Source organism: Procambarus clarkii, chromosome 57, assembly GCF_040958095.1.
Source record: "Procambarus clarkii isolate CNS0578487 chromosome 57, FALCON_Pclarkii_2.0, whole genome shotgun sequence".
NCBI classification, from domain to species: domain Eukaryota; kingdom Metazoa; phylum Arthropoda; class Malacostraca; order Decapoda; family Cambaridae; genus Procambarus; species Procambarus clarkii.
Window position 1 is genome coordinate 21932817 of NC_091206.1, and position 13315 is coordinate 21946131.

Consider the following 13315-nt stretch of genomic DNA (forward strand, 5'->3'; position numbering starts at 1 on the left):
AAAAATACAATGTATTAAAATTGGATTTATATTTACGAAATACAAGTAGCCAAATACATTTAAGTAACCCAAAACAACTAGTGTTGTACTCATTCCTACAACAACTAGATTGTTGTAGGAGTAAGTTAGGGAATAAGTAGATGTTTCTCTCTAATATATTGGGTGGCGAGTGAGTTTATGAGTGTTGATGTATGGGCCGTGTTGAACCTGTGCTTTAGAGACAGTTTGAAACGCAAAATTGTCCCCATCTTTGAGAGTGCCGTAAATTATGTACGTTTTTTAAGTCTTGTTCATTTATCATGCACCCCATACCCATCCTGTGAGCGGTAGTGGAAAGGGTTACAGAGGTACATAATGAGCTCAGGGACTGAACCCCACAATTCATTACGCTAAGCGAGTTACAATCTTGATGAGCTAGTTACAAAATTTAATGCACAGCGTCACATCAAAAATGTACTCGACACGACCACAAGAACAGTTTATAATTAAGCAACTGACATGTGGAGAGCTAGTGTCACAATTGATATGTTTACCCTGCACACCGACCCCATCCAATGGGGCAGCGGTGGATAGGTTACAATCACTCAGTTACTATCTACAGTTAGCAAACTGGGGATATTTGGCTTGGGCCGAAACGCCTAAAGGCGTGCTCAAGGCACGTCTCTAAATGAGTGTGGATGTGGAGGGCAATAAGGCAGGCGACTAGATATGATACCTGCTTGATGGGGTTCTGGGAGTTCTTCTACTCCCCAAGCCCGGCCCGAGGCCAGGCTTGACTTGTGAGAGTTTGGTCCACCAGGCTGTTGCTTGGAGCGGCCCGCAGGCCCACATACCCACCACAGGGCGGTTGGTCCGGCACTCCTTGGAGGAATAAATCTAGTTTCCTCTTGAAAATGTCCACGGTTGTTCCGGCAATATTTCTTATGCTTGCTGGGAGGACGTTGAACAACCGCGGATGTGGTTTTGATAGTTGAGATCTTGGCTCAAACGAGGGGTGGCAAGCAGTTGTTCTGCAGGCCGGGTGGAGCAGAGGCAAGCCTCGACCAACTCGGCAAGTGACGATGTCTCAGATGGGAGAACCTCCACACCCCTCACTGTAGCAGCGAAGACCTCATTGGTGGATTACGTGAGTAGCATGTGTGTATCTTTGAGTGACTAACCTTGGCCCAGTAATTTGAGATAATGGAATTTTTCATATATAAGGATTACTTAGGAATTAGGATGTGACCAGCGAATGCTGTGTGAGAATCCCGTAATTGAGTTACGGGCTATTAATGCCCGCGCCTCCTCTTGGATGGCTTAATCTTCATCATGTGCGTGAGAGTCTAAGCAGTCTCATGGAATTGTATACGTGAAATACAACTGTACATATATGATAGGGTACGGAGTTTTCTTGCTTATTGTTGCTTCCTGCAACAATCTGCAATTGCAAGCAAAAACACCAATGCCAGTGACGGTCACATTGCAAGAGGTAACTATGCAGAAAATTACAAACAACCCGGGGGCGAGAGCAAGCGCCGAGGTCCACTGGAAGCTCAGCTGGAGAGGAAATTCAGGTGTATAAGTCTGGACAACCCTCGACTCCCGCCAGTAATACGGGTACCTCCTGCACTTAGGCCGCCAGTCCTTCAACTGCTTAAATCAATCTAGAAGATAACTAATGGGTCCTCACACCAAATTTAATATTTAGTGTTTGAGACTGTGGGGTCTTGATACCCTGAGCCAAGCCAATTAAACCATGAAGCAACATAAAATGGATGAGCATAACATCGGGGCAGTACTCAGAATGAGGAATGACGTAAAGACACATGTAATAGCAAAATAAATCTACTCAACAAACTTACTCACTAATACACTATGATATACGCTACGTTATGTTAATCAAGAGAGTCGCCTCAATAGCTAACATCACCTTCCTGCAGCAGGAAATCCGTTCTCAGCATTCTGACAGGTGACATGAGACCTCAGTCTCGACCCTCTGGACAGGTCACAACAATAGTGAACTGTTGTGAACAATGAACACTTTGTGAACACGCAAGCAATTACTGCACTCGACACTTGCAGTATTAAAACAACAACAACGCTTTAATTAATAATGTTAACAATGCAATTAACACCGTGTCACCAAGACAAACCCAACAAATGTTTTTAACCCTTTAATTAACACTCAATTACTTTATGTTAATCACTGTCACTAAGATAGCAACAATCAATAATTATTAACTCTTTAATTAACACAATTAAGCTACGTTAATCACTGTCACTAGGACAAAGAAAATTAAGTTAACACACTAATAATTATAAATATAATTTAACTTCTTATTATACTAGTTATTTTATCACACAGACCAAGACAATAACAAGGATAACAGACTCACCAAGACACAACAACAACAACGTCTACTCACACAAGCCACTAAGACACTCCTGTCACAAAGACACTGTTACTAGACTATATGGTAACAATCCTAAACTGACATGTGTTACATAACCTTCCACACACATGACAGTCACCCATAAGTGAAGTGACACACCTTGAAGTGTCACGGACTATCCCTCCTCATCCAACCCGTTCTCGCAAATTCGTAAAGTCAATATTGACTTATTAACTACGTGCATAGGTGATATACTAAACATAATAGATACCCCTAAAAAGATTCATAGAAAACACCGACCTTACCTAACCTTGTTAGTATCTTAAGATAAGCATCTTATTGCTTCGTAATTACAATTATTACTTAACCTATACCTATTATAGGTTAGGTAATAATTGTAATTACGAAGCAATAAGATGCTTATCTTAAGATACTAACAAGGTTAGGTAAGGTCGGTGTTTTCTATGAATCTTTTTAAGGGTATCTATTATGTTAAGTATGTCACCTATGCACATATTTAATAAGTCAATATTGACTTGACAGCCTAACGCTTCCACAATCTCAATGCATCCAGACACAGAGACAGCTCCTTGCGAGGTATACTCTGATCCGAGATTGATCAGAGTCAATCTCTGATCAATCCTCAACAATTAGTTTAGGATTGTTACCATCTAGTCTAGTAAAAGTGTCTTTGTAACACAGGAGTGTCTTAGTGGCTCGTGTGAGTATACCGTTGTTGTGTCTTAGTGGCTCGTGTGAGTATACCGTTGTTGTGTCTTAGTGGCTCGTGTGAGTATACCGTTGTTGTGTCTTAGTGGCTCGTGTGAGTATACTGCTGTTGTTGTTGTGTCTTAGTGGCTCGTGTGAGTATACCGTTGTTGTTGTTGTGTCTTAGTGGCTCGTGTGAGTATACCGTTGTTGTTGTTGTGTCTTAGTGGCTCGTGTGAGTATACCGTTGTTGTTGTGTCTTAGTGGCTCATGTGAGTATACCGTTGTTGTGTCTTAGTGGCTCGTGTGAGTATACCGTTGTTGTTGTTGTGTCTTAGTGGCTCGTGTGAGTATACTGCTGTTGTTGTTGTGTCTTAGTGGCTCGTGTGAGTATACCGTTGTTGTTGTTGTGTCTTAGTGGCTCGTGTGAGTATACCGTTGTTGTTGTTGTGTCTTAGTGGCTCGTGTGAGTATACTGCTGTTGTTGTTGTGTCTTAGTGGCTCGTGTGAGTATACCGTTGTTGTTGTTGTGTCTTAGTGGCTCGTGTGAGTATACCGTTGTTGTTGTTGTGTCTTAGTGGCTCGTGTGAGTATACCGTTGTTGTTGTGTCTTAGTGGCTCATGTGAGTATACCGTTGTTGTGTCTTAGTGGCTCGTGTGAGTATACCGTTGTTGTTGTTGTGTCTTAGTGGCTCGTGTGAGTATACCGTTGTTGTGTCTTAGTGGCTCGTGTGAGTATACCGTTGTTGTTGTGTCTTAGTGGCTCATGTGAGTATACCGTTGTTGTGTCTTAGTGGCTCGTGTGAGTATACCGTTGTTGTTGTTGTGTCTTAGTGGCTCGTGTGAGTATACCGTTGTTGTGTCTTAGTGGCTCATGTGAGTATACCGTTGTTGTTGTTGTGTCTTAGTGGCTCGTGTGAGTATACCGTTGTTGTGTCTTAGTGGCTCGTGTGAGTATACCGTTGTTGTGTCTTAGTGGCTCGTGTGAGTATACCGTTGTTGTTGTGTCTTGGTGACACTGGTCATGTTATCCTTGTCTTGGTCTGTGTGATAAAATAACTAGTATAATAAGAGGTTAAATTATATTTATAATTATTAGTGTGCTAACTTAATTATTTTTGTCCTAGTGACAGTGATTAACGTAAATTAACCAAGTGTTAATTAAAGAGTTAATAATTCTTGATTGTTGCTGTCTTAGTGAGAGTAATTAACATGAAGTAATTGAGTGTCAATTAAAGGGTTAAAAACAAGTGTTGGATTTGTCTTGGTGACACAGTGTTAACTGTATTGTTAACATTATTAACTAAAACGTTGTTGTTGTTTTGATACTGCAAGTGTGGAGTGCAGTAATTGCTTGAGGGTGATTCACTAAGACATAGATGGTACCAGTTTACAATAATTTAAAGGATCCTGTACTCACGTTATTTACTCCTCCACTCGCAACTATGCATACACCCGACGTTGTTGGTGGTGGCTCAGGCAGTGCCTTTTGCTGCTTATCAGGCGATGATTATGCAGATGATAATCTGCATGAGTATCTCCAAAGGATACCTGATCAACCAGGCTGTGACTCGTACGTCAGGCTGCGAGCAGCCGCGTCCAACAGCCTGGTTGATCAGTCCGGCAACCAGGAGGCCTGGTCGACGACCGGGCCGCCGGGACGCTAAGCCCCGGGAGCACCTCAAGGTAACCTCAAGGTATGATGTGGTCTGGCATATTTTTTTCCGAAGCAGCGAGGGAACTCGGTCTTGTTTTCCCTAGACAAAGCCGTGATAGCTCTCACCTCAAGTTTTTTCTTTCTTAGAAACAAAACATAAATACGAATAAAAGCAAGGCATCGAAGCACCATAGCAGTGTCACAACACAACAGGCAGCATTCTAATAATCGACAATACACCAAACGACCCTGGAAACACAAACCGAAACTGTCTCCATTTTCCGCTTGTTACAACTTGTAATAAAGCTGTTACATCTTGGCTTAACGTGTTTATGACGTATTAGAACGTTGTTACCACTTGCTATATTGGTTGTTATAACTGGTTAGGTGTTAAAACTTGTTCGAACGTTGTACCAACGTTGTAGTTTCGGTGTGTGTTTGGCGGGAATACATACAGTTACTAACACCAAAACAGAAATAGGCAAACACAAGTGTAATACATGGACACGCACCAGGGCACTACTCCATGCACGCAGAACAAGGAAACACGGAAAAACAGAAATACAGAAAAACACAAAAGACATGAACATACATAATGGACCCCAACACTCAGAAGCCGTTACCACCCACCAAAATGATAAAATTCAGAACCAGAAGACATTGAAAGGGGAAAGCCTTCAGCCCCAAACATTCATACATTCATAACCAAACTGAACAAACATAAGGGATGCATGGTTTAAAGAAAAGGCCAGACACGAGACCTCATTAACAATATTCAATAAAAACAGACGAAACCCAGCATACAATACATAGCCAGAACAATCGTTACAAGCAAGGAGGGGAGACACCTCCGAATCTTGCCACAAGACACGCATGCACAGTATGTCCCTATAAACAGGTGGGGTCGACAAGCACAAAGGCAACAAAGAAAGTATAGTAAAACTCAAAGGAACATATAATGATAAACCCATGGGAACTAGAAGTACCCCCAACACATTAAAAAGAAGTACACAGACAAATATAAACAAACATAAAACCCAAATGAGAAGCACCTTCAGCAGACACACCCTAGGAAGGGTACCAGACTTCCGAGAATGGGAGGGGACCTCTTGAGGATAGGCAATAGACCCCTTTTTAACATCCAACGCAAATCATGCCCTGCACAACCACTATCACCAGGGCCAACAACTTCCTCATTTTGGTCCATTGGCATTGGGGAGCTCACAGGCAGGAGCAGGCAAAGGAACCATCTTCTTCACCTCTACAAGCACCTCCTCCTCCATCCCCCTCTCGGTGTCCATAGTCTCCACACCACCAAGGGACCACGACCTGGCAGCGCCCTTCCTACACTTCTGTTTAGAAACCAGCCCAACCATACACGACATGTCCCGGAGGCGTCGTGGGGTACACACACCCTCCATAGGTGAGGGAGCCTGGGATGCCATTAGAGATGGGTGGGACCTCCTTCCCCAGCGGCCCACCGGCGGGCCAGGCACACCAGACCCCCCCCCCCCCAGGGCAGGAGAGGACACCCCCATGGAAGCTTCCTCCAACCCCACTACATGTGGCACACTATGGATCTCCACCAGCTCTTTATGCTCAACTACACCCTCACACACTGCCAGTTAATCGTCCTCCGTCAACACAGAGCGCGCCACCACTCCCTCGCTCTCAGCCGGGACCTTCCATACACACACAGTCCCATCATCCGGGAGACTGGGAGGAAGAACAGCACATCCAGTTAACACCCCCACTGGCACCTCCTGGGTCGTAAGAGGCGGAAAATCATCCTCCCTGAATATATTTGTCACTTGTGTTGTCCCGTCTTGAGTACTGCTCAGTACTCACTTCCCCCTTCAGATCAAGAGAGATTGCTGAAATAGAGGGAATACAGAGTACATATACGGCACGCATAGATGCAATAAAGCACCTAAATTATTGGGATCGTCTCAAAACCCTCCAAATGTACTCACTAGAAAGAAGACGAGAGAGATATCAAATAATATACACCTGGAAGATACTGGAGGGCCAAGTACCAAATCTACACAGTAAAATAACAACGTACTGGAGTGAACGACATGGAAGAAAATGTAGAATAGAACCAATGAAGAGCAGAGGTGCCATAGGCACAATCAGAGAACACTGTATAAACATCAGAGGTCCGCGGTTGTTCAACGTCCTCCCAGCAAGCATAAGAAATATTGCCGGAACAACCGTGGACATTTTCAAGAGGAAACTAGATTTATTCCTCCAAGGAGTGCCGGACCAACCGGGCTGTGGTGGGTATGTGGGCCTGCGGGCCGCTCCAAGCAACAGCCTGGTGGACCAAACTCTCACAAGTCGAACCTGGCCTCGGGCCGGGCTTGGGGAGTAGAAGAACTCCCAGAACCCCATCAACCAGGTATCAACCAGGTATTTACTCAATCAGCTGCGACCATGTTGCAAGCTGCCTCCAGGTAACCCTGCAGACCACAATGGATAACACGCACGGGTGCTGACCTCTATACAGGCAGTGGAGTGTAAATCCCATCAAGTACAACAATGAAGGGGCACTTCGTGCCAGGGACATCGTCAGAGTCCTGGTGCCATCAAACACCCCCGCACAGTGGCCGACAAAGACCTTGTTCCATCAGATACTGAGTACTTTCCCAAATCGCCCAAACAGCCTGGTTAAAATCTCATCCGGTAATTCGAACGGCGCTCCATGCACCACCACGTAAGTCAAAGTCACACTCAGGTTAACCCCCCGAACGGTGCCCGCTCCATCGGACAGAGGGAAAGAATGCCCCTCACACCGGCCGAGGAACTCCTGAAACTCAGCTGAATGGAGAAACCACCACACGACAGTCCTGAAGCAGCTGAACTTCCATCAGATCAGGCAACTTGACAGAGCACGTCCACCAATGCAAGACTAACCAACATGTGGTCCACCGGCAAGGACAACACTAAACCAGCTGAGGTGGTCCTCTTCAGGGAAGGCAAAATAGCACCCATCCTGGAATACTCTCATTCTGCACCAGCATGGCACCGAAACAGGGTCGAACCAGCCACACGTCCTCCACCACCACTGCAAGCCCACCAACTGAGGAGCCAAAAACAAGGTCGTCCACACCCTCTGGTGGCCAGGCGACGAATCATTTCATCTCAAACTGATCGTCAAAGACGAATTTATACACCAACTAAATTCGTCCATTTAGCAGTGGCCTTTGGCAGTTCAGGTAAAAGGAGTACATTGCTTGTACCATACGAGAACTTTTATCACACTGACACGACTGGCAGAGTTCTCCGAGGGCTTGGCGCGCGCGCACACACACACACACACACACACACACACACACACACACACACACACACACACACCAATGACCATGTGCAAGTCACTCCCTGAGTGGCATGCGCACAGACACGCTCATACAGTTAGATCCTTGTTAAGATGTCAATCCAATCATATCTGCAATTAACAGTGATTCGGCTTTGGCTTTCCCAAGCCAAGCTTTTGGCATATTACAGATGCAAAAGTCACTTTAATTACTATCGACTTAGGTGAAGAATGGCTGCCCCCAAGCTCAACCAAGCAGCTTCTCTCCCCTTTGCGTCCCATAGCACCGAATAAAATTCTGGGCTTTCACCGGTGGCATAGTGACTTCCGTGACGTCATCACCGTTGACCAATCACTGCATTAGGCCACCAAACTTTGTCTCCAAATACCTGCAATTGGTGCACACATCTGTACTAGCTCCTTCCATCATCACTAGTTCAGCAGTATCCTGCCAGGGGCGACATTTATTTTGTTATTGATTTATTTATTTATACAAGAGTTTATTTATTTATACAAGAGTTCTTAGTAGGCATCCTTCAGTCTTTTGAGACTATGGAGTTGCGCTCTGGTTGACAATCTCTCCAGGGCGCATAGCCTGGATAGGTAGATATGAAGGAAAAGCTGTTACCCATGCAGCAGAGGGCATTCCCCCCCCCCTCTCCACGTTTCCATTGGAATTATCCAATGGAAAGGCAAATGATAATACACATGGTTCCAGCACTGTCGCAGGAGCTGCCAGAACGAGGTCAAAGTCAACGACGAACTGCCTTAGGGGGTCCAACTCCTGATTTTTCCTCGAGGTTGTCTTGTGAAGCCTTTCCCAAAAGAAGGGTATGGCCGCAAGGCAGCGAAGGTTTGAAATCAGGTTTTTCCTTTCCCTAGATGGGCTGTCTTCCGAGGCTAACGAGTCCCATCTACTCGGAGCAACTGGTTTTAAGGCGCCAGAGGCACACCCTCGCCCCTTCTGTCAGTAAAAGCAGTTCCGCCAGAGTTAAAAACTAAGCCACCCGTGCAGGCCAGGAGTTGGACTTGGTTGTTAGAGGCTATTTGAGACGCATGCTGTACGGGAGCTTTTTATAGGTAATGGGAGTTCGTCCCCCATTACCACCCCCTGGCTATGACAACCCCTTGGAACCCAAGAGTTCTTACATTCTTGTAAAGCCACTAGCATTAATAGCCTTTTGGGCAGGTCCTTTATCCAAATTTTCCCACGGAATACGATCCCCCAAATCGTTTAATAACCAGTTACCCATTCACTACTGAGTGAACAGAGCTACATTTAAGGATTGGCGTCAATCAATCCTCCCCGGCCGGGATACGAACCAAGGTCAAAGCGCTCGTAAAGCGGCGGCTGAATATTTTACCACGACGCCACGGGGGACATCGTTTCAAGAGGGGAAGAGAGAAGTTGCGGTTAGCTGGGCAATGGTTTTGGGGAGGTAGGAACCTCTGTGCTCTCCCACTTCCAACTTACAGTACAAAATACCCCACCTAGCCCTGGGTCCCTCACCCCTGGGCATACACCTCTGCAAACTCAATTGTTACAACACTGCAACAATTGTAATGTTTGTGAAATTTTTAACTTTCTGATTGATTGATTTGCAATTCTGTGCTCAATGTCTCAATCTCCGCAGTGTCGTACGTGAAGGCTCTGGACATCTGGATGGGGTCGTGCACAGCTTTCGTGTTTCTGGCACTGGTGGAGTTCACCGTTGTCAATCACATCGCACGCCATCATCGCCGCTTCCTGTTCTGGGGCTCAGTTTACGGCCAGCCAGCAATATCCCCCCAAAGTTCTACTCCTCACCACCACCATCACCCCACATCCCTCGGCAGGCTTTCCTCCACCGAGTGCCCCACCCACGGCTCTATCTACGCCTGCGTCAGAGCTGCCTCTCAGGGTGGCCATGCAGTCACCCTCATGCAACGACAGGATGCCAGTAAACACGTTCGCAAGAAATCTACCATATCGCTGACGGTGGTGAGTATCATTCCTGTGCTGCAGTATTGATGTAAGTTGTTATGAGTTCTATCATGCTCACACGCATCAAAGAACTTGTACTTGTACAAGTACCATGTACTTGGTGCTTCTTGTTGGGACTTCCAGCTTTTTCTACTCAGAGGATGTGGTAGTGCGAGATGATGATAAAAATAAAACTCAGAGAGGAATTTTGAAAATGACATTCAGCCATCTATTACTTAGCCATGGCGACCAAACCACACACCAGAAGATGAAGATACGACGACGATTCGGTCCGTCCTGGACCATTATCAAGTCCTAACACATAACTTTATAATAAGAACAAAGGTAACTGCAGAAGGTCTATTGGCCCAAACGAGGCAGCTCTTATTTATAACCACAAATCCCACTCATATACATGCCCAACCCACGCTTGAAACAATCGAGAGACCCCACCTCCACCAAGTAAGTAAGTAATTATCAAAAGAAGGCACCAAACCGGGAAGGCTATGTAGCACCATCAAATACAGAAAATAATCAGAGGGCGCTAAATATCACCTAGGATGCCAATACGAGAACAAAAACGCATAAGGCGAACGATATCAAAAGTATCCGAGTCACCAAGAATTCTATCGAGGGACAGGTGACCGCGAGGGGCGGTTGGAAAGCAAGACACACGCTCGTCCTGGAAGTCAGGACATTCAAGAAGGACATGCACGACCGTATGAGGGACAATGCAACTAGGACAATAAGGAGCAGGGCGGCGCTCCATCAAGTGACCATGGGTTAAGCGAGTACGGCCAATACGCAACCTCGCCAGAGCTGTTTCCCACCGCCGGTTATGGTGGAAGGAGGACGGCCACGAGGAAACACAACATTTAAGAGTACGTAGCTTGTTACCAGTAACAGACAACCAAGAAGCCTGCCAATGGGTAAGGACTGAGGAATGGATAACCGGGTAAAAGTCGGAATACGGAATGCCTTTACGAGAGATGGGACAAGAGCGGACAGCTTCCTTGGCGGCTGCATCCGCACGCTCATTTAAAGACACACCAATATGGCTGGGAACCCAACAAAACTCAACCGACTTAAATTTACTGTGAACAAGAAACAGCCAATGCTGGATCTCGAAAACTACTGGATGAACCGGATTAAAGGACCCGAGAGCCATGAGGGCACTACGAGAGTCAACAACAACTACAAAGGAAGACTGACAACGAGAAAGCAGGAGACGAAGAGCATAGAGAATAGCATAAAGTTCCGCTGTAAAGATGCTAGTCTCCGGAGGCAAGCGACACATATAAGTGCGATCAGGAAAAACAACAGAGTAGCCAACAGCGTCCGCTGACTTAGACCCATCGGTGAAGACAGAAACGAAGCGGGAGTGAGAAGAAAAGTGCTCGAGGAAAAGGCGTTTTAGAACCGTAGGAGGGGTAAAAGCTTTAGTGATACGGGTCAAGGATGTACAAAACCGCGGAAGAGGGACCCTCCACGGGGGCAAAGAAGGAACAACACGAGGAGAAACATCAGAAATACGAACGGAAAGAGAATCCTGTAGGCGAGATAACCGGACAGAAAGAGGGAGGTGGTGAAGAGGAACAGGAACCGCAGGAGGGGTAAAAGTTAAAGCACGACAGAGGCGAGAGGAAGGATGTTGCAAGGACCGCGCAAGATAGCGAAGACAGTAGCGATCACGGCGGTCCTGGAGAGACAGGAAGCCAGTGTCAACATACAAGCTAAGGATGGGAGTCGAACGAAAGGCACCAGAACTGAGGCGCAACCCAGTATGGTGCAAAGCATCAAGACGGCGAAGAGTAGAAGGAGAAGCAGACGAATAAGCAGGGCAACCATAATCGAGCTTAGACAGGACAAGAGAGGAATGTGAAGCAAGGAGAGTGCGCCTATCTGCCCACCAAGAAGTATGGGACAAGACCCGAAGGAGGGTAAGGGCCTTAGAGCACTCAACACGGAGGTAAGAGATATGGGGAGACCAAGACAAACGAGTGTCAAGGAATAACCCCAAAAGCTTCGCGGAATCTTTGTATTCAAGGGGATGACTATAAAGTGACAAAGAGGGACGAAGAACAACCCGTTTTCGCGTAAACGTCATGGCACAAGTCTTAGAAGTAGAGAACTTGAAGCCATGATCTGTGGCCCAAGACGACACGGCATCAATTGCAAGTTGAAGCCGGTGTTGAAGGAGAGGCGAATCATCACCCTGACAACAAAGGGTAAGATCATCGACATAGAGAGCGGAGAAGAAGGAAGAAGAGGAAAGAAGACCATTGAGGGTAACCAGAAAAAGAGTAGGGCTCAGAACACTACCCTGGGGCACACCTTCATATTGCTGAAAAGAGGGAGAGAGAGCAGTACCAAGGCGCACCCGAAAGGAACGACGAGAGAGGAAGCTGCGGAGAAAGAGAGGGAGATGACCACGAAGGCCAAAAGAATGAAGTTGAGATAGGATATGATAACGCCAAGTGGTGTCGAAAGCCTTTTCCAGGTCAAAAAGGACGGCAACAACGGAGGTCTTCGCAGCAAAAGCAGTACGAATATAGACCTCCAAGTTCACCAGGACATCTGTCGTGCTGCGGCACTTGCAGAAACCAAATTGAGAAGGGGAGAGGAGGTGATGGTGTTCCAGGAACCACATCAGACGAACGTTAACCATACGTTCAAAGAGTTTGCAGACACAACTTGTGAGAGCAATAGGGCGAAAGTCCTTAGGGGAAGTACCCAGAGACCCCGGTTTGCGAACAGGGAGGACAACGGCATCGAGCCAGTCCTCAGGGACTGACGACGACTCCCAGATCCGATTATACAGACTCAGGAAATACTGAGACGTGCTCGGAGGGAGATGGCGAAGCATCTCATAATGAATACCATCGGAGCCCGCCGCCATCGAACCGCAGAGGGCCAGGGCAGAACGAAGTTCAGAGAGAGAGAAGGGATCATTATACGGAAGCTGAAGATGAGTGCAGAAATCTAAAGGACGAGACTCAAGGACAGGTTTACGAAGAAGGAAAGATTGGGGAAGATGAAGACCAGAGCTAACAGAAGAAAAGTGGGAACCCAGTTCGGAAGCGACCTGCAACGGGTCCGCCACAAGAGTATCATGGAGGTGAAGGACCGGTGAAACATCGGGAACGAACTTACCCGCTATCTTGCGGATACGCTTCCAGATCTGGGCCAGAGGGGTTTCGGACACAATTGTTGAGACATAAGATGCCCAACATTCATGCTTAGCCGTACAGATGGCCCTACGGGCCACCGCACTCGCTTTCCGAAAGAAAAGA

At 46.5% G+C, this 13315-nt stretch overlaps 1 protein-coding gene across 2 annotated transcripts in view; it reads left to right on the plus strand.

Moving 5' to 3' along the window:
• LOC123744911 (glycine receptor subunit alpha-4) overlaps positions 1 to 13315 on the plus strand; it is a 263873-nt gene that overhangs the window by 215588 nt on the left and 34970 nt on the right. For both annotated transcript variants that reach the window (XM_069306341.1, XM_045725128.2), the window contains one exon: positions 9694 to 10040. In XM_069306341.1, the coding sequence (XP_069162442.1) occupies positions 9694 to 10040 (347 nt within the window). The remainder of the gene's footprint in view (positions 1 to 9693; positions 10041 to 13315) is intronic.